Genomic DNA, 23,003 nt, shown 5'->3' with positions numbered 1-23,003 from the left:
AAAAAAAATCCTGCTGCTTCTAATGTTTCAGGAATGCCTCTTGTAGGTCTCGTCAAGAAATTCTCACGGTGATACCTGCAGGAATCCCTCTAGGGATTTCTCCTGCCCTTCTAGCTAGGATTCTTCTAGGCAGTGTTCCTCGGATACTTCCAGAAATGCCTTTGATCCTTCAAGGGATTTTTTTTAGAGACTCATCCAGGAATTATTCTAGAGTTTTTATTTGTGGATTACTGTAGAAATTTATCACTGTATTACTCATGGAACTTCTCTTGGGCTTCTTAAAAGAATTCCAGTAGAAATCTCTAGAGGAATCCCTAATTGAATTTCGGGAATAGTTGGCATTTCCAGGGAAATCCTAGAAGGTATTACTAGAGAAATCTCTAGTGAAATATTATAATCCTATCATAATTAATTAGAAGGCACAGAATGTTACTAATTGACAAATTGAGAGGTGAATTTGCGAAAAAAAATCGCGTTCTAGTGGGATTCGAACCTACGACTCCGTATTCGCTATACCGTCGCATGACCATTTCTTTGAGGATTCCTTCGACATGGTTATTTTTCTTTTTTTTTGAAAATTTCTGCGGTAGTTTCATTAGAATTTCATCAGCAATTTGTTTGGATTTTTTTGCTAAATTTCAATGGCTATTCCTCTGAAATTATATCAGCAATTCTTTTTCAGTTATTTTGCAAATTTATTAGGCAATTTTATTGTGATTTTTTTTTTGAAATTCTTTATGATTTAACTGTATTTATATTTATTGCTTCCGAAAGTTGCAGAATTGGAAAATCTAAAATTCTCAACTGGTCTTAGTCGAAGAAAATCCCATGAAATTCACGAAAAACTTACTGAAAAAAATCTCAAAGAAATTGTCGAAAAAAAGTCCATCAAAATTACGTTAGAGCTTTCAAAAGTATTCATATAAGAATTACCAGAGGAATTCCTGAATAAAAAATATTAAGACTTTTTAAGGAAATTGGCCAAATACAATCTCAAAATAAATTGCCGAAATATTCTATTTATTACTAGCAGTCCCGGCGAACGTCGTACTGCCTGCCTACTCTGTTTTTTGACATCCGGTTCCATGAACAAATGCCCCTCAAAATGGAATTTCTGATTTTCCCGTTTTTCTTGACTTCCCGGTCACTTTTCCTAATTATTTTTTCGTACGAACACGTTGGAGCCCTGGCGGAATGCAACAGAGAAAGAATCATGTCGATCTGTTGACCCGTTCCCGAGCCTATTCGTGACATACAAACACCATTCCATTTTTTATTTATATAGATATAAAAAAAAAAACAAAGAAATTAATTCCAAGAAATTCTCAAAGAATTTCCCGAAAGCATTAAAGGAATTTCTGAAGAAAATTTAAAAAGAACCCCAAAAGTAATTTCCGTAGAATCACCGTGACATAATTTTTAAAGAACCGCCAAAGTTTTTTTTTTCAAATAAATTCAAATAAATTCCCGAAATCACTAAGAAATTTGCCGAATCAATTTCCAAAGGAATTACAAAAGAAGTTTCCAAAAGTAATAATCGAAGTTGCCAAAATTTTCGAATGTTATTGCTGATGAAAATCCCGAATAAATGTTCAATGCAAGTAACATCGGAAGGTATTCTGGAATCATCTGCTGCAGGAATTCCTTACATAAAAACTGAAGAAATCTAGAAGAAAGTGTCTGAAGATTTTTCAATAAAATTATAGAACCGATTTATGAAAGACTTTCCAAAGGAGTTTTCGAAGGAATTGGCGCTGGAATACTGAATAGCATAAATAATAAAAATCCAAAAAATGGACGAAAATCCAAAAAAAGCGGAATGACTTGCCGGAGTTTTTCAAAAAAAATGTGGGAAGTTCCCAGAGGCATAGTCGCATGGCTTCACTAAAAGAATTCCCTAAGGAATTGTCTGAAGTATAATTGGAGAATTTTTAAAAGCAAATATCAATAGAATTGCTGACATTAACAAAACAATGCATGAAATACTATTTAAAAAAAAAACAGCTTTATACAGCATTCCATTCACCAGATATATTAATATATGGTAATTACCAATCCAGTCGAAATCGGAATTTGATGCGAACATCAGGATCCCGATGAGAAAAATCGAAGTGTCGCACCAAATTCCGGGTTTCAACTGGATTGATAATATGTTAGTGAAGCTTCAGAACGGAACTCAGGATAATGGAGTGCGAATTTTGTAGTTTTGAGAATCATACTCACAATTTTTCTGTAAAAGTATTTTCTTGTCCACGTGGTAATATTCAACTTATTAAAAAAACGCTTTTTAGCTATTAATTTTGTGGCCAAACCAAAAATGATTTTGAAATTTTAAGTGTTTATATTTCTTAAAATTGTTCTTGAAAGCTATTTTTATAAGGGTTGTTATCTTGCAATAAAACAAAGGAGCGATTCCAAGCGACAGCATCAAAATTAAGGAAATTTTTTAATTAATAATTTTCTATTGAAGTGAAACTTTGCACAGTTTTTCAACTCCATCTAAATCGCCATTTTTCGATATCAAATTTTTATTTTGAATCACGACTAACTTTTTAAAAGGGTTTATGCGAAAATGGTTCAAAAATATTCAAAAATCTGCACAACCAAAATGGTTCGTTCGATTGCTATGAATTTTTCAGCAAAGTTAGATAACTAAATGGTGATTCCTAAGAAAATATACACTGTAAAAAAACATCTTTTTTAACTTTAAAAAATATCATTTTTGTCACAAAAACTCAAATATCTCAAAACCCTATCTTTTTACCAACGTAATTTTTTTAGGGAAGACGGTCCATTGTATTAGCAATCTACCATAAAAATTTGGTGATGATAAACTAATAAACAAAAAAGTTATAACATTTCAAACATTTCACAATTTTCACATTTGGTAAATATTTTTTTCTGTGTAAATTATTTCGGTCCGAAATCGCAGTTTGATGCTGATTTTATCGTTCAGCAAAGTTAGATAACTAAATGGTGATTCCTAAGAAAATATACACTGTGAAAAAAAATCTTTTTTTAACATTAAAAAATATCATTTTTGTCACAAAAACTCAAATATCTCAAAACCCTATCTTTTTACCAACGTAATTTTTTAGGGAAAACGGCCCATTGTATTAGCAATCTACCATAAAAATTTGGTGATGATAAACTAATAAACAAAAAAGTTATGACAATTCAAACATTTCACAATTTTCACATTTAGTAATAACTTTTTTTAGTGTAAATTATTTCGGCCGGAAATCGCAGTTTGATGCTGATTTTATTGTTAATGGCATTGCGTGAGTAAAACAAGCTGTTTTTATTATGTATTATGTATATTATATGTACAGTAATGTTCCGATTTTATCACGCCCTCCGCGCATTGGTCGTTTATTCATTAATTTGCTGTTACATTTGAGGACAAGTGTTTTCCCTCTTCTTCAAGATGAATGTTGAAAGCGTGTTTTGCAACGTTAAAAATATTGAAATGGGTATGGATGTTGAAGTATATTTCAAAGCATTTTTGAAAAGGGGCGTGATTAAATTGTTTAAATAGATGTCGCTCATGGTACGGTGGCATGACTCTCTGCACTTAGCACTTCTGGCAATTTCTCAGTTGTCGTTTTCGAAATTTTCAAACTTCCTACGCCCTGCTTTACCGATGATATACAGATGGCTCGTTTGTCAAAGTCTAGACGGCAGGACGTGCAAATGCGTAAATTTGTATTCAATTTGGGCATAACCAGTCTCTTTTAGTTTATCTATGGTGCTTTCGGTGAGATTTCGTAACTCTTTTGAACATTTTTTTTCATCAAACGGTCTACAAGAGAGCGTTGAGTTGAAGACCTTTGAGAAAGCGACTGATCATGTTGTTCGTTAGATTATAATAAACAAAATCACTTATTAGTTTTAACTGACTAGTTTGGTGTTGTTTGCTTGCCTGAAGAAAAAATTTTAATATCCATAGCGGTAGTATTTTTTTGCTTTTTCGTGAGCATTGGTATGGTATGTATACACACAAACAAACGTAACACTGACGAAATTTTCATTGACCACGCCTTTAACGATCATTTTGAATCTTGGTTGTGGCTTCCATAACCAGAAGAGTGCCCATCGTTTTTCTTTGCGTTTGACGTTTCACACTAGCGCCTTCTGATGACGATATTGCACAACGCAGTGTTTCGTGAAACATTTCCACCAGGTGATGGTAGTGTGAACTGGGCGATGGATTTTCACGAAAATTGTTCTAGGCGTTTCGTCTGTTTGTCTGTGGTATGTACCTCTCATGTATTTGTTGTTGTTGAAGTTACTCGCATTCTTCCGATCATAAAGTCTGTTCTCTAAGAGGTAATTTTTTTTTGCAGATCAACTAGACGTATACGCGTATATATTAAACTTTTATTATGCAGCTTTCGTCTTAAAAATAAGTTTAATTCCATTTTTCTTATGATCAACAGCTTTTCAACACTATCAAGGGATTTTTTCACCAGTCACGTACAACAAAAAGTATGACACTCTCAATATTTTTGATCATAACACTGGATCGCGTCTAAGGGAGCATCCATTAAGTACGTCACGCTAAAATTGAGAATTTTCAACCCCCCCTCTCCCTTTCGTACGGGTTTTTCCTGTACTTAATACATTGCTTGTCACACTTTCACAAACCCCCTTCCCCCCTAGGACCGTGACGTACTTAATGGATGGCCCCTAAGTTTCAAATATAAACTATAGTAATTATGAATAATCAAACAAAAATATCATGAAAACAACTTGTTTAGTTCAGGTGGTAGCCTTTACAATAAAATCAGCATCAAAATATATATTTTTTTTTTTTGCTAGGTTTCTAGCTGCACTCTGAATAGAGTTGAAACCTCTACACTAGACCCGAAGATAGAAAAGAGTACGTAATCTTTCAGAAGCAGTTTGCCAGCCGTACGCGGAAAATGATATCCATTAAGACACTGTTGCCTACTGACTCAGAAAGTTACGGTAGAAGGTTGGAAAGTTTTCAATTGGTCAGTCAGTCAGGATTTGCCTATGTAGTGTTATGGTCACACGGTTTGTGTTTGTCTTCTTGTTTGATTTTGAGGTATGGTTCAATATGTTTTTTTTTCTCGTGAAGTCAGTTGTCGTATGTTTGTTTTTTCCATCGAATCAATCGAGCCCTGTATGTTAAAATATAGTCAATCCTGTGTCAAATTATTTTCTTGATTTCGCTAATCGTTTTCTACTTCTCTGTGTCCTTAAATTGTGATCAGTTCAAAACCCACAGAAACATGTAACTGAACTTCTGATATTTTTCTGTTGGTGTCATAATACCATCTAAGAGTTGAACAAAAATACGCCAAGTTGGTCAGTTAATTGCAATAAAATTTCAAAATAATAAAGATTGCATGTCAACTATTATGTATTCATCCCCCTACAAATACTATGAAAACTATTAAAATTCGTTCAATTGTCCTACATAAACCATGTCATTTTCTCAAGCGTAGCCTAGAAATGTCAACCTAGTCATACACAAGTAACGTTGTTCAGTAAATAAAAAGCAGTCAGTTTTTGTCCAAAATGTCACGTCGAACGCATTGACGTCAACAATGCGTTTAAGTGTTCGCATGTTAGCTTCGAATCTATCAGCACAATTAAGTGCTGCAAATCTCCTTCCCACTATTAATTCTTCGGTCGATTTTAATTGCTTTATTTAAAGAAAATATGACCAACTAACATTGTAAAAATTCGAAAAAAGTGACTCTGACATTAATTAATTACTAATCCAAATCAACCGAGAAACGTGGGAAATAGAGCCCAAACAACATTTTGAAGTCAGTTGGCTGTAAAAGGTTCCAAAACCTGTCACAAATCCTATAATACTTTTATTAGGATTTGTAACGATCTTCAAAACCTTCTTATATCCAACCGACTTGGAACTATTGCTTGGGAATAGACTCTACTGAGCCCCGGCGGTTCCTCCGTGTTTATCGAGCATGTCTGATGCATATGATCAGCCATACTCCATCTGCAGCAGCCGGTTCGTGATGAACCGTTGGAGGCGCATTGAAGTGTTAAAAAAAGGTGATATGTTTCACTAAAGAACACTACATTACAATAACCAAAATGAAACTCCTTCACTTTAATACCGTCAACCCCTGCAAACTTGGCCAGGGAATAAAATCAGCATCAAAATATAACTCTCGAAATAATTTACACAGAAAAAAAATTTTTTTTTGTTACTAAATGTAAAAATTGTGAAATGTTTGAAATGTCATAACTTTTTTGTTTATCAGTTTACCATCACCAAAATTTTATGGTAGATAGCTGATATAATGGGTCATTTTCCCTAAAAAATTGACGTTGGTAAAAAGATAGGGTTTTGAGATATTTGAGTTTTTGTGACAAAGATCATATTTTTTTAAAGTAAAAAAATAAATTTTTTACAGTGTATATTTTCTAAGGAATCATCATTTAGTTATCTAACTTTGCTGAAAAATTTATAACAATCGAACAATCCGTTTTTGCTGTACAGCTTTTAGAATATTTTTGAACTATTTTCGCATGCACCCTTTTGAAAAGTTAGTCGTGATTGAAAATGAAGGTTTGATATCGAAAAATGGCGATTTAGATGAAATTGAAAAACTGTGCAAAGTTTCAGATATTTTTGAAATGGTCGCTCAGGATCGACTGACATGACTCCGTGGAATTCCTCAAAGGATGTCACGATGAATACAAGTTACACGCAAGTTTGTGGATATTTTATAGTTTGCGAGATTTACACGTCTAATAATTGCTTCAAAAATGTATTCTGATGGACCTGATTTATTTCAATCCACAAAACAGGGGTTGTCGCGTTAAGTACTTAAGTTCAAACTGAAAATACAAATTATTTTTTCCCCCGACTCAGTAAACCATTATACTAAAAAATTGAGGTCGGGTCGGTATTTCCTTAAAAAAAGCAACTTGAGAGCCACTGAAACTGGCACCCCCTAGGCACCCCCTAGAAAAAAATCCTAGATACGCCAATGATGATAATGCTGCAAATGAAATAGTAGGGGGTGGTCCACTGCGATATTATTCTTTGCAATAAATTGTACTTTGTTGTGAGTAATGGTGTCACATTTACAATGAAAAGAATAATACAAAAAGCAATTATCGATCGCAGATAAGACAAAAATGTTACAAAGTCACGTAGCACACTGAAACTGCAGCGAGGTATGTCATACTTTTAGACATTCAATACCAATACAGTATAGGAAATAGTATGGTAGCAGTCACAGAGTAAGAATACAAAAGTTGCGAATGAAATAATAAATTTGGCATGCCACTCAACTTTTTAACTTCCATATCAAAGCGTTCTAATAAACTTAAGATTTCACTATAAAAAAAATAAGATTCTGCAATAAAAAAAAGTCCCTGTTCTTTGACATCCAGAAATGCACCCGAGCCACGTATACGGTTCGGTGGTGACTTTCATTCATGGCAACTCGTCTGGAATTGCGTGGAAGCGGGAATGTAGCATTGCATTGATTGGTGTTTATAGAGCGCATTTTCATTTGCAATGGGACACGTTTCCTCAGCAGCTTCGCATCGTGCAGAAACGGTGACTTATGGTGAGAAATGGGTGCGCGATTCAATACCCGTGATGGTTTTGCTTTGAGGGTCCATATGGCTCAGGTGGTAAACGTTCTGGTATGCAACACGACCATGATGAGTTCGATTCCCGCTCGGTTAAGGATCTTTTCGTAATGGAAGTAGTCTGGACCTCCGTGGACATAAAGAGTGCATCGTACCTGCCACATCATATACCGTATATGATATACGGAAACATTATTTATTAATTGGCGAAGAAATCTATTAGATTGTGCTCAGGTGCACACTAAACTGAGAAACAAGGCTCTATCCCAGGGAAACGTAACGTCAGAAAGAAGAATACGATGTTGCCTTGCATATCATCTGATAAAAGCGAAGCGCCCATGGAGGCACGAAAGGGGAAAAGCTGCCTCTGATTGATAGAGGCACGCGTTCGAGCCGTTAGTCACGGGATTTCCAATATAGATGGGAAAGTTATGCACAACATAATATCTATGTTCCATGAATGCTATCTATATCTACGTCGTTGTTTGAATTACTTCTCAACTCAAACAGAGCTTTCTTACAAAGTTTTATTGTTAGGAACAATTATACAATAATGCAAGAAAAGCAATTTCCCAGGGATTGTTTTCAGAGTTCCGGGATTTTTCAAATGAGTTTCTTCGGTGATATTTCTGTAAGGATACTTTCGGGACGTTTTACGTGCTTCTTCTAGATAAACTTTAAGAATTCCTTCAGAAATTGTTTTAGGGATTACTGAAGAGTTTCTTCAGGAATTCCTCCAAGATTATAAATAAAAAGAAAATCGGGTTAAGTACGGTTCATTTGAATTCCACTAAGAATTTGCATCCTTTGACAGATACGTATTTCAACCTCAACTGTAAGGTCGTCTTCAGTGTCTTGTACTTGACTCGACTCAAGTCGAGAACGTTGCTCTAGGTAATTGTGGGCTTCGTGGCTGTGCTGTTAACGTCATTTAGGTGTATTGTAAGCCACGGAGTGTGTGATTCCTGCAGTTTTTTTTTCCTACGGGATTCCTTTCAGCAATTTCATCGAGAATACCTTCAAGTATTTCCTGTTTGATTTCTTCTAAGAATCCTTTAAGAAACTTTAAAATCTCGTTAATACAGAAAAAACAAGAAACTTTAAAGGATTCTTCGTCATAATCTATAGTAATTCATCCAGAAAACCTTTCTACGATTTCTCTCAATGTTTTTTTTTTGCTTCCACAAATTCTTCTGTGATTCCATCTAGGAATTATCATTCTTTGATTCCGCCAAATCGTATTTGTAATTTATCCCGGAAAATCCTCAGAAGTTTAAATTTCTTCTAACTACCAAGCGAGCTTCTAAAATACGGTGGAGAAGCACTGGTGAGAGCACTACACTGGGTCATTACCAAGATTTGGGAGGAGGAAGTATTACCGGAGGAATGGATGGAAGGTATCGTGTGTCCCATCTACAAAAAGGGCGACAAGTTGGATTGCGGGAACTACCGCGCGATCACACTACTGAGCGCTGCCTACAAGATACTCTCTCAAATTTTATGCCGCCGTCTATCACCGATTGCAAGAGAGTTCGTGGGGCAATATCAGGCTGGATTCATGGGTGAACGCGCTACAACGGACCAGATGTTCGCCATCCGCCAGGTGTTGCAGAAATGCCGCGAATACAACGTGCTCACACATCACTTGTTCATCGATTTCAAATCGGCGTATGATACAATCGATCGAGAACAGCTATGGCAGATTATGCACGAATACGGATTCCCGGATAAACTGATACGGTTGATCAAGGCGACGATGGATCGAGTGATGTGCGTAGTTCGAGTATCAGGGACACTCTCGAGTCCCTTCGAATCTCGCAGAGGGTTACGGCAAGGTGATGGTCTTTCGTGCTTGCTGTTCAACATTGCTTTGGAGGGTGTAATAAGAAGAGCGGGGATAAACACGAGTGGGACGATTTTCACGAAGTCCGTTCAGCTGCTTGGTTTCGCCGATGGTATTTATATTATTGCTCGTAAATTTGAGACGATGGCGGAAACGTACATCCGACTAAAGAGTGAAGCCAGGCGAATCGGATTAGTCATTAATGTGTCGAAGACAAAGTACATGATGGCAAAGGGCTCCAGGGAGGAATCACCGCGCCCGCCACCCCGAATTCATATCGACGGTGATGAAATCGAGGCGGTTGAAGAATTCGTGTACTTGGGCTCACTGGTGACCGACGACAACGACACCAATATAGAAATTCAGAGGCGCATTGTGGCAGGGAATCGTGCCTACTTTGGACTCCGCAGAACTCTACGATCTAATAAAGTTCGCCACGAAGTTAACCATCTACAAAACGTTGATTAGACCGGTCGTCCTCTATGGGCACGAAACATGGACCTTACGTGCAGAGGACCAACGCGCCCTTGGAGTTTTCGAACGGAAGGTGTTGCGTACCATCTACGGCGGAGTGCAGATGGAAGACGAGACTTGGAGAAGGCGAATGAACCACGAACTGCATCAGCTGCTGGGAGAACCAACCATCGTCCATACCGCGAAAATCGGGAGACTACGGTGGGCGGGTCACGTCATCAGGATGTCGGATAGCAACCCGACTAAAATGGTTCTCGAGAGTCATCCGACCGGAACAAGAAGACGTGGAGCGCAGCGAGCTAGGTGGGTCGACCAAGTGGAGGACGATCTGCGGACCCTACGCAGAGTGCGGAACTGGAGACAAACAGCCATGGACCGAGTGGAATGGAGGCGGCTACTATGTACAGTAGAGGCCACCCCGGCCTTAGCCTGACCGGTAAGGTAAGTATGAATTTATTGTGGGAGAAAAAAGTTGCCTATCCCAAACATTTTGGCCATCCCCTGTATGATCAATCTTTTTCGTGCATGTGTGTGGTCTGTCAGAATGACCTGAGAAATGTCAATGGCTAGCTTTGTTGGTGTAATGAAGAATTAGAAAGTTTGGGCGCCCTGTATCTTCTCAATTAGACGTTAAACTAACATTCCTATCCTTTCCTATCGATTGTAAGGACGTGGCCAGGTGTGCAATGTGATACTTGTTTGGACCAACTCTAACACGTAGAAAAAAGCGATAACCCCAAACGTTATTTTAGCGACACTACGTGTTAGATTTTTCAAAACATATAAAGCAGAGCATTGCATAGCCACCCACGATGTGTACAATGGCGATGCTATGCTACGCTGCATTTCATGAATCAGTTGCTTTTGCATCAACACATAACCATTTTTCCACCCATATTTTTTGAAAAGGGCTTATGAAAAATACCAAATTTCTTTCTTAAAAAATATACGTAACTCAAAAATGGTTTGTTGAATTGTAATGATGTCTTCGAAGATGTAAAAGGAAACAGTTTTAGAAAACAAAATATTCAGTAGTAATATTCATCGCGGATTAATATTAGATGTCATTTGTTGCAATTTTTCAAAAACCTTACCCTTCGTTTTTTTTGCTGTACAAAGCTGACTTCTAACATCAAACTTTGCCAAGTAGCCTAGGATTATATCAAGTTCCAATGAAAAAACTATAGAGTAAGATGGGTCAAAAGCTCAACCCTAGTTGAAAATTCAATATTTTTAAAAAACCAAAGCAGATAAAAATAAATAAATACCATTTGATGATTCTACCATCCATGAGCTAAAACTTTATTGAACAAAGTTACGCTAAATGTCATTTCAATTTTAAAATACATACAACACGTTTTGTAGGTGTGCGTCCCATTCGAACTCTTACCCCACTGCTGGGGCAAAAGATCGAACCTAGTATTTGTCGAGTTTAGCAGACCGTAACACAATATTTTAACACTTTAGTAATATAAATCCAGATTAAACGGCAAAACTTTAAAACTTCGATCGCATTATCTCACTAGTTTCTTCAATTTTAGAGATAATATGTACATTTTGGAGAATTCCATTCCATGCGTTGGAAGTTCCATCGCAAATTACAATGTTTTGATCAAAACCAGCATTTAGTCATAACTTTTCGAAATATTGATCAATTTTCATATTTTTTGAAATGATAGACTTTCTAAAAGGTGTCGAACAACCTTAACACCCGAAATAAATATTTTGAATTAAGCTCAAAAATTTAAAAATAAACTCTTGCCTCATTCGAACTTTAGTCCCACTTTACTCTACATATTTTTTTCATCGCTGTTACAGCGAATTTGAAAAATCATAGAAATTGAGAAAAATGTGTGGGACGTTTTGAAATGCTTTCGATTTTTTTACTGTTTTACACTTTTTATCAAAAACGAATCAATTATTTCTCAGATATGTGAATTTTCAGACCGTCTCGAATAACATTTGAAAAGGCCCATTTTTGTTCCTATCGTTTTTTTTTTTTTCATTATTTTATGGATTCGCTGTTACTTAAGTGTAACTAAAAAATAAATTGAACTATAGATGACGAATATATCAACAAGTCACTTTTCCAAGTTTTACGAAAGTGACTCTAAACCTTTGGATAATACATCATATTGAGGGGTGACTCCAAATGTTTGGTTGATGATATCAAGAGTTAATTTACTCAAAAACTTCTTTCCTAGATTTTTTAGCTAATTTCGACAAATAGCAGTTGAAAGCTAATAGAAAATAGGTTACATTACCGCTCTCGTCTTAAAATTTGGTCGATCCAATTTCCAGCGACACTGCCGTATGCTTATATTCATTATTTAGAAAGTTTGGAAACTTTGTGCAAAAATTTTTGGAAAAGTTTCATCTGAATCTTGTTTAAAGTTACTTTGACTTATTATCTTTTGAATGAGACCTAGGGTTTTGAAATCCGACGCAAATTGGTGGATATATGGGCCTAAAATATGACTTGTTTTTGAGGGGGTGACCCCAAACTTTTGATCGGGAGTGTATAATTACCTTCAAACTATCTCAAGATCAATATTTTCAATAGGTACATATAAGATTGGAAAAACATTGAGACACCGAAATTTTGTCAAAATTTCCTAACCAAGCTATGTGCTGTAAAAAATCTAATAAACTGACAAGGCAAATTGAAGAGGGTGGCTGAAAAATCATAGAGAAACTTCATGCTGCTTGCTGACTGAGCGTAAAGAAGCATCATTATTTCAAATTTTGAAACTCGAAGACATCGTTGAAAGCTATCAACATCGCTGGTGTTTCAAACACGTTACACACAAACTAAGTACTTCTTAAGAATCAGTCTTTGCCCATTGATGAAAATAGTATACTATTGTTCATCCCACACATGCGACTATCGGCAGACGACCGTAAATTGTCATTTTTCTTTCTTCGACAGCAAATAAAATAAAATTAGTAGAGCTTCTTAGAAAACCAAGAAAAACAACAGCAGCAACAATTGAAAAAGCACACTTTCAGACGCTTGTAGAACCAGACAGCAAAAAAAAATATATAACGAAAACAATGCTTTAGAGAACATTTTCTATCTTGCGTGTAAGCTCCATACCTGAGAGGGATGTGATGCCATTTGGCTGCTGGGTTCGCCTACCCGTGGGTTCTGTAATGGCGTAGGATGCTGCATAGGTGGGTTTTGCACTCGGAGTAGGACGACCGTAGTAGACGAACGAACAACACTTGTCTTACCGGTGGGAACGTACGAGGGTCTCACTAAAATGCATAGTGATGTCTTTTCTCCGCCAACTTCTCAATGAACGTGACTGTTAAATGTTATTTCGTGAAATGTGCGCTTCAAGATTCTAGGTATTCTATAGGCGTTCTGTTGTACGGGCGTGCTGTACCGACCATGTCGGCAGAATTCGTCGTTTTATTGCTAGTCGTAACACAGGCGTTTTTATTGTTTTTTTTTTGTTAGATTCTTCAGTAACTTATTTCGTTTAGCAGAAGCACTTGATTCGAAAGCGTGGTGCTGTTGTTTTGCTTCAATACAGACCGGGTATCGTGGAAGGTTGAATAAGATGTATCGTAGCCGGACGTCCATTGATAATCAGCGCTTGCAGTTCGTCGTCCGAGTCCTGCAGGCTATCCAGTTCCTCGTACAACCGTGCTCCGGCACTGGCCCGGGCTTCCGATCGGTTGACCGGTGATTGATTCTTGCTGGTAAGGAACTTTTTCCGCCTCAGCGAGGCGGGCGATATGCTGTTTGAGTCTGTTTCCGGTGCGCCTTTGTTGTTTCCCAGAAGCTTATGCTTCGGGGATTCAGCCGGACTAGAGTGCTTGGACGAGGCGGACTTTTTCGGAGAATCGCCCTCCTCCTCGATGCTGGTCTGCTTCGGTGTGGTGTTCATGTTGCTCTTCCAGCCCCAGTTCTTCCACTTGCGTGATTCCTTCTTCTTCGGCTCCGTCTGCCGACCGTCCTCTTCTCCTGCTGCGCCGTTGACCACTCCGTTGGGCGCTCCGTTCATCACCACCTGACCGTCCGCATCGATGACCGCCAGTTTGGTCATCATCTCCTGCTGCGTCGACTGGAGACTATTGACAAACTCTACTTCCAGATCGTCTAATGATACGGATATACATAATAACACCAAAGGAAAGGATGATAGAATATGTTTGGACAGTTGGATCGAATCGGTATGCTCTCTACACATCTAGTAACGATGAGAAAAAATCTTCATTCATTCCGCACTAAATGAAACATAACATCTAGTAATAAGTAGTGTTACAAACACACAACGGCTACTGAAACAGCTAGAGGTGATGTCAAATCATAAGAAAAATTCAAACTAAGAAAACGACATAGGAGCAAAGAAAAAATATGCAGTGCAAGATGTAGATTGTTTCGATATTTAAGACACTTGGATTAGCGAAAAATGAAGACGAATTTTAGAAAAAGAAAGTTGTGTGGCATGGGAATATGTATCGTTATGGAATAACGTGTTGAGAGATTTCAAACGGAACTATCGGCATTCAGCAAAAGAACGTCTAATAACATTGAGGTTTATAAGGTATTGAGCGCTGGAATGTGCTAGCGTTTTAGCGTACTTTTGCGAATAGAATAAGAAGTCTCTATTTCATCTTTCATCATCATGTTAAAAGTTTTAAGCTTTCCTGTAATTGGTGTTCTTACGAATTTATTGCTGTGTGCGTTCAAGATGCAAACGGTGCCCAAATGCGCTTCAAACGCGGTAACACATATAACCAAAGGCAACGTAGCAACCATAGCCATTTTCACCGCCAACCTAGGATTCGAAAGCTCCCACTGACATCGGGTTACTTGTTAGAAAATCTTACCGCATTTGGTGCTCCCGCATTTGATATTTGCATTTTGAATGCACACAGCAATAAAAACTTATTCAAAACCAATAATAGTTATTTATGAAACGAGTTGCAAAATGAAGATTTTTACAGCACGAGTCGTACATTTATCCAACGAGGCTTGCCGAGTTGGATAATCACGACGAGTGCTGTAAAAATCGATTTTTGCAACGAGTTGCATACAACATTTTTTGCAATGAAATAAACTATTCCCTGGAATATGAAGATTAGCATCAGTATCATCGCGCTTCCTGTTGGGCCAACGGGCATACCCACGTGTTCCATCATGCTAGACAAGAAATATCAATCAAGCAAGCCGTGCTATAATTGTCAAAGTTTTTCAAGCTCTTTCCGCGGAGACCGAGGTTGTCAATCAAACAATTGCATTATGGTTCATAATGCAACCCAAATGAGTTGCATTATGAATCATAATGCAATTGTTTGATTCAGTAACGAAAAGTAGGCCGTAGTGATTCTGAAACGGCAAGTGTAAAACAAATTTTATAATGCAGAGTTGCAAAAAACGTTTTTTTTTTCTTGAACGTCTCCAAAACAAATAATGTAAGAAAGCATATATTTGCAGAGCTGTGAGATTGATCATTTTGAGGTACAAAGTTCTTTAGAATTTCTTACATCAAAGTCGGTTAAGAAAGTTTAAAGTAGACCTGTACAGTGTCCACTCTTTCAAAAATGTTCTCTAAATATCGCGTCTATCTCTATATTCTGATTCTAAAAATTTAAAAAAATCTGAAACTGTTAAGGCACATTTTCCTAAAATTATCAAAATGATCAATGAATCCATAAAACATAAGAATGTCCGATTGTTTGTTTTACCAATAATAACAATCAAATATCCATATTTTTTCGGTTTGTTGGCCATTCTGGCGAAAATTGCTTTTCTAATGTTGGAGAATATGCTATTCTCAACTGCGACATAATTCACTTTCATTATCCAGTTTACAAATGGTGGTGGAATCTGTATCAATACCCGGGTAGAGGTGAATGGCAAACCAAAAACAAAAGAATAACAAATGTTATTGGCATAACTAATTTTGCCATTCATGAGTTCTTCATGAAGAGCTTAAAACAACATGTCAATAGTATAATATGATAAATATCATATCAAAATATGCCATTCGCTTGTCATTTTTCAAATTTGGAAGAATAACTACTGAATGTCTAACTTTGTTATCATTACTAATATTTCGACTGATGAGATATTGTTGTCTTCTTACGAGTTTGACAACCTTATGATAAAATTTGGATTTTGATTATTCTAATGGTAACTTTTGATATTTGTTTGCGGTTACTTTCCACCCAGAAAAGTTTTCATTTTGTTATTAGAATAAACAACTTAATATACCCTTCTTATGGTTGACTTATTTGGATATTGTTTTGTTTTCAATCACTTAAAAATGGTATACTTTGCAATTCTCAACCATATTTTTTTTGTTCTTGGTTTGCCATTGTAATGTCAAAATTTAACATTCTTTAGTTATTTTATCGAACAACGACAGTATTTTTGCCCTTTTGTCACTTATTTCAAACAAACCGATGGCAAATTTAATCATTCAGTAATTCTTTTTGAATGGTAAAGCTTGCAATTGTTTTGTAATTCTTTTCTGCCCGGGTATTCTCCAACATAAAAAGTATTGTTAGTGGAAGATCCAAAAAGTACTACTCAAGATCATAATCAGTTCATTTACATTTCCTCTTCTACATCCTAAAACCGAATGTTCTTAAAAGTTCTGTTCAAGATCAAAATCAGTACTTTCACACATTAATCTTCTACAACATGGCGCCGCCAAACCAACACCGCCTCATGACTCCCGAAAACTTTGAAAACGTAGAACTTGATGCTCTTGTTACATCCCGCTTTCAGCAGTGATAAACTCATTGCTTATGGGTCACATGGTCGAACATGCGATTCCTGTCGCGTCCATTTTTCTTTTTTTACCCTAATCCATCTGACAGATCATTTTTAGATGTTGATTTAATGTTCTACAGCCCAGATCTTCCCAGATATAAGTTTGGTCTTATAATATCTTAATGAGATGTTATCATGTTCTTTCCCATATCAGTTTTTGATACCATTTATGATCTTTTATCTCTCCTGTCAAACAAACAATATAGTAGGTAGCTTATTATGAGCTTCAGTACTTCACAGAGTAAGTTAAAATGATGTTGTTCTGATTATCTTGTCTACTCGGGTAGAAGGCATTTCCATAATAAGTCGACACAAAATAAAAAATGCACTGGCATTGTGGATAAATAGATGATTCTTTTACATAAATTGTAATAAAAACTTTTCGCTGTGGACGCTTTTTAAGCAAATGCTCAAGTTTGAGGATTTGTGTCTCAGCTTTTAGTGCACCGATTGATCTCATTGATTTTGACTTGACATGCATAATAATTTTAAATTTGATTTGTAAAAAAAATAAAACTTTTTAAAATTTCGCTCGCATTTCAGAAAAAATAGCAAAATTTAGATTTTTTAATATTCGTCTAAACATTCGAGCCTCAAAATTATTCCAAAATAAAATTTTTATGATTTTTCCCCAAATAAGAGTTTTGCAAAAACTTTAAAAATCTTACACGGAATAGTCCAATTTCTTAACGAATTAAATTTCAAGTTATCAAGATGGACCAAGATACCAATCTGTGATCTAGAAGCTGAGAATCAGAGTTCCACACTCCGACATTCTGTATGAAATTCGGCCAATGCGTACTGTATACTTAATCCATATTTTTTTAAGATATTATTTCGATAAATAGGGGAAATGACAGCTACAGTGGTTTATCTACCCTATAATCGTCTGAGATATAAAGTAAGCTTTTTAGGCTGACGATAAAAAAACGGTTAAAGACATCATCTTCTCTGCTCATTGACATTTTTCTCTGAATTAGCCTTTAGAAATCCTAAAAATATTCATAATGTAGCCCTAACCTATCCTATCCAGGTAATATATGGGTCGTGTCGTGAAGTAGGCCAACATTTTGACGAAAAAATAATATTTTGTAGTATAATCGTGGTTAGGAGAGTACTCCCAAGTTAGAGTACATTCGATTCTTTTGCTGTTTTGCACGGGTCGTTTTTTATGCTATAACTCAGCCAATTTTGAACCAATTGACTTGATTTTCGTGCCGTCTTATTCAATACTCTTTATTACGACACTTATTAATTCGTAACCTGCTTATTCGACATTTGTAGATATAAAAAAATAAGCAAATGTCACAGCGATGTACACTGTAATTGCGAAACAACCCGATAGTGTGCTTTTACTCACACCCGCAGGAGCTGCTATTTCCGGAAGTTCAAATTTAGTGTTTTCCAACATCTGAACCGCCTGAAGATCAACCGGAACTCCCGAAGCCAACAATCGTAGAAAGAACAAGCTTATAACTCCTACCACCACAATATCTGTGGATTTATTTTCAATAACCAATCCGTCAATCAAAGCAAAACAAAAATAGAGTTACGAAAATGCAATGAACAAGATGGTGTAGGGCATAGTTTCCCAAACTGTGGGTCGCGACCCCCCAGGGGGGTCGCCAGCCTTCATCCAGGGGGTTGCGAGGGACAGTAGAAAATTTTACTGTAAAAGACAGAAAATGATAAAATTTATATGGTGGGTCACGAAAAGTATGTTATGTCTGCTTGCAATAGGGGGTCGCGAACCCTGAAAGTTTGGGAACCTATGGTGTAGGTTGATCAGTTTTAAGAATTCAAAGTTTACCCCGGCAATTCGATAGCAATCATTGTCGAATTAACGGGGGTTTACGGTATATGGATAGTACTAATCGTGCCTATAGGTGTACACAAATTTATGAGCCGGTTCAAAATGGACAGAGCTATAGCAAAACCCGACCCATACAAAAAAACAGGACCGGTTGTATGTTTTGGTTTATTCTGTTTTGGCGTTAAGCCGTTAGTACACAGGGTCAAATATTTGTCCAAAAAGAAACCAATACTTAAACATCTTGTTCGATTCGATCAAATTTTTATTAGTGTCAAACAGAAGTTCTTGAGTTCTTTCATTGTCAAATGTTTGACCCTGTGTACTTTAGGCCTTGTTAAACAGTTAAACAGGTAAATTTTCAGCAATGTTGGTAAAATCACACTCAAGTCTCACCCATGAAGCACTTTATGCAAATGCAATATTGCGATATTTTTTTCGACTTAGACTTTGATACGATAAATTTCGTCGTACTCATATTTCGCTTTCGATTTCGCTGTCAATCTCAGTCGCAGGGTTTTTGCACCTCGCCCGATAATGTGACAGTTTTCGCCGGCCGTCTCAATGTTTACCTTTAAAGTCTTTTGTTCTCGGTCCACCAGCTGGTCATGTTTACACAACAAAACCAGCTGGTTCACAGATGTTTACGTTCATCCTTATTGCTCTCGGCTACCAGCTGCTTATGTTTTCATAACAAAATCAGCTGGTTTCGCCTGAATCGGGGAAAGAAGGCGAAAATGTGTCATGAATGCTAGGTAAGTACCATATTAGGGCGAGTTCAATTTCGTCGCCAAAGTCTGATTATTCGTAAAAAATACAATATGCAATGCAAATAAATTTAAACTATATTTGAGGGGTTTAGAGACAAAGGGGTGTAAGTGACCAAAACCTACTATCGAGTAAATGAGGTTGAAGGTTTTCACCAATTTTTCATGCCATACAAAATGCATGGAGTTTCAAAATATACTCAATTTTCTTCGATTTATCGTAATTTATCTAATTATCGCAAAAATGCTCTTAAAAAAGTTCTTGAAAGTCTGATGTTGGGATGAAAATGCTCTGTGAAACTGGCAACACGGGCCAAATAGCAGTTAGCGAAAAAAGCTGTTGATAGGAGGTCGCATCTTTTAATAGCGCGGAATAGAATACTAAAATGTTTGTATATAATGAATAAGTAATAGACTAAGATTAATAAAATAAATTGAATTACAGCATTGAAGCTGCACATCATGAAAGCTGCTTTCAATCTTTGGTGTATCGCGCAAAAGATGACTTGTCTCCGCAACAAACTTCAATGATTTTATGGTCGCGAAGTGAGTGCACCATGGATCCAGTGCAAAGTCTTTTCCATATAGAGCTGAAAAGCAAACGATGGCGGAAGTTTTATGAGGAAGAAGCACGTCGAATCGATGAAGAATATGAACGTGATATTGCTGAAATAGATGCGAAATTTGAGGAAGCTGCGAGAAAAATCCAGTTGGATTTCCTCGAACAGAAGGAGGCAATTATAAGGCAATTTGGTGGCGTTAACCCATGTGAAAAATTGGAATCTTCGCCTAATCCAGTCTGTACAGCTGATCATGAAAACAGTAAACCAATCACCCATCATCCAGAACCATCACGTCAAATGAATCATGCCGAGGTTTATGAAGAAGAACACAATTTGTCTGTATCGCTGCATGTGCAGTCAATTGCCATTAGACCGAATAGAAATTGTCATCTCGGGGTTAAATATAATCAGAGTGTGAACACGGTGTATGTCGTGAGTGGGAATGTGTCTAAAACATGCTCGGTTAGGAGACACGCTTTGAAAAGGCAAACGACCGTCCAACCTATATTGTGCGAGAGTACGAACAAATGTGGATTCGACAAAATAGTGCTTTGTGTAATAGACATAGTGTACGTGATTTTCGATCCCGGTGGGAGCCGTACAAACGTGCGATTGCACACACTTTCAGGTCGATCGCACTGCGGCGATTGTTTGCAATTCTGAATGGTCGTACCGTTGATCATGTTATCCATTCCATGTGAATCAAGCAAAAAAAAATAATTAGACCTATTTACCAGTTTCACGGGTGGGAGTGTTGGGATGAAAATGCTCTGTGAAACTGGCAACACGGGCCAAATACCAGTTAGCGAAAAAAGCTGTTGATAGGAGGTCGCATCTTTTAATAGCGCGGAATAGAATACTAAAATGTTTGTATATAATGAATAAGTAATAGACTAAGATTAATAAAATAAATTGAATTACAGCATTGAAGCTGCACATCATAAAAGCTGCTTTCAATCTGTATCTGTATCTGTATCGCGTAAAAGATGACTTGTCTCCGCAACATCTGATATCTAGAGAATTTTTTCATATGCTCAGTTCAAAATCGACAAAATGGTAACGGGCTTGGTAGTCTAGTGGCTACCACTTCTGATTCATATGCAGAAAATCCTGGTTCCAATCCCTGCCCTGTCTCTTTCCTCCTACTTTGTATCTTTCTATCCACTTTCTCTATACTCTTCTCTCTACATATACAACTCATATATATTCATATGTTCATACCCATCGCTAGAACCAGAAACGGTTGCAAAGCCGTTCCATTCCTTCCGACTTTCACAGCACAGTGTCAATCTATCAGATAACGCCTACGGGTTATTCAATCAAACGAACTGTGCAGCTTTAGCTTCATCGCACTAATCTATCACCTTACGCCTGACATCCGCGCACCAATGTGTGAACCCTCTGCCAACCATATCCCTCCTACACTCCGACATCCGCATGAGTTTGTGCAGACGCAGAAATATATTCGGTCTGATTCGGATTCAAACAATTGTAATCATCACTTCCTTTCCCCTTCCCCATTGGCCAGCAACCTGACGTGGCAGGCGCCATTGTCGCCTAAAAATAGAAGAACACCAACGCTCACACACTGAACATGCCTGCTAGTCCCGGGCAGATATCTCATTAGTTTCTTGCGTGAGTGTAGCTGGTCTGGCGATACTTGAGTAGCATCTACGGGCGGTCAATCAAACTCAAACTCAAGTTCATGCTCAATTCAAAATCGACAAAATGGTTGTTATGATATTTTTTTCTAAGTCTTTGACGTTTCGTGGCCTTGTTGTTTACGATTCGGACTTAAAAAAATGTCGTCAGTTTTCGGATTTAAAAAAAAAATCTTCGCCAGCTTTACATGAGTACCACGTGGCTTGATTAGATTCAAAATTTGGAGTGCACGTGCGTGGGAAAATGTGCTGATTTATTACTTGATGACGGCACGAATTCCAGGAGGTTTTTCGGAATCCCAGGAATCTTTCGCGATTTCCTCACAAATTTGTTCGAGGACTCCTCCAGGAGTCTCTTGTAGGATTCCCAGGGAATTCTTAATGAGATTCTTCCGAGGGTTTGTTTAGTATTTCTACAGAAATTCCCTCTAGGGTTCTTCCGGGAATTTCTTCTGAGATTCCTAAAAGAGGTTTCTTCTGGAATTCCTTCAATAGCACTTGCCAGGATTTCTCCAGGAAGTACTCCCGGGATTCTTCCAGAGATTCTTTCCTGGTTTGCTTGAGGAACATTTTCTGAAACTGTTGCGGTTGTAGGAGGTGCTGGCAAAAGTATTCCAGAAGTTCCTGATTTTTTTTAAACTCTTCCCGAAATTTCTCTAGAAACTACAAAGTCAACACACGAACGCATATAATGTTGAATAGGATGCAATACCGGAGGCGATATGCGTACACGCGGTACATGCTTCCATTTAGCATGTACGAATATGGCCTCCACTTTAGCATCATATTCTACATCATATGCGACTTCGTGTTGGCTGGGTTATTTCCAAGATTACCTAAGCAAGTTTTCCTGAGATTCTTCCAGGAACTCCTTCCGTGGTTTCTCCACATTTTTTTTCTATGATACTTCTAGGATTTATTTCTGTGATTCCTCAGGGAGCTATATCTGAGATTAATTTTGGAATCCCTTCTAAAGTTACCTCCAGGAATCCATCCGAGATTCTCCTAATAGCTTCTGATGAAAACCAGAAGGAATTTCCTCAACCTGGAAACCTGGAGTATTTCCTCAAGGAAATCCTGTAGGAACTTCATGAGGAAATCTATAAACAAAAACTGCAGGACGAACTTCTCAAAATACTCCCCAATATACTTCTGAAGGATTTCCATTAGTAACATCTGAAAGAATTCCAGAATGAACTTTTAGAGGTATTCCAGAAGGACATGCAGGAATTTCAAACGAAGCTTGAAGGAACCCAGAAAAGAGTTCCTTGATGAATCCTGGAAGTTTCTGAAAGAATTTCCCAGAATGAGTTCCATAAAGAATTCCAGAAAGAGTTCCAGAAGAAATCCCGGAAAAAGTTCCCGAAGAAATCCACGAAGGAGTTCCTGGCAGAAGTCTAGAAAAAAATCCCGGAGGAATCCATGATGGAGCTCTCGAAAGAATCCTCGAAGTAGTTCCTAGAGGAATCCCGGAAGAAGATCTT

The 23,003-nt window shown here is 37.3% G+C and overlaps 1 protein-coding gene across 1 annotated transcript in view; it reads right to left on the bottom strand.

The window, feature by feature from the left end:
* Positions 1 to 23,003, bottom strand: part of LOC109399217 (hyccin) — a 90,813-nt gene that overhangs the window by 14,249 nt on the left and 53,561 nt on the right. The window contains exon 6 of the mRNA XM_062854120.1: positions 13,467 to 14,033. Coding sequence (XP_062710104.1) covers positions 13,467 to 14,033 — 567 coding nt within the window. The remainder of the gene's footprint in view (positions 1 to 13,466; positions 14,034 to 23,003) is intronic.

This window comes from Aedes albopictus, chromosome 2, assembly GCF_035046485.1.
Source record: "Aedes albopictus strain Foshan chromosome 2, AalbF5, whole genome shotgun sequence".
NCBI lineage: Eukaryota > Metazoa > Arthropoda > Insecta > Diptera > Culicidae > Aedes > Aedes albopictus.
Note: the sequence above shows the minus strand (reverse complement) of the source record. Positions and strands in the feature narration are given on the sequence as shown.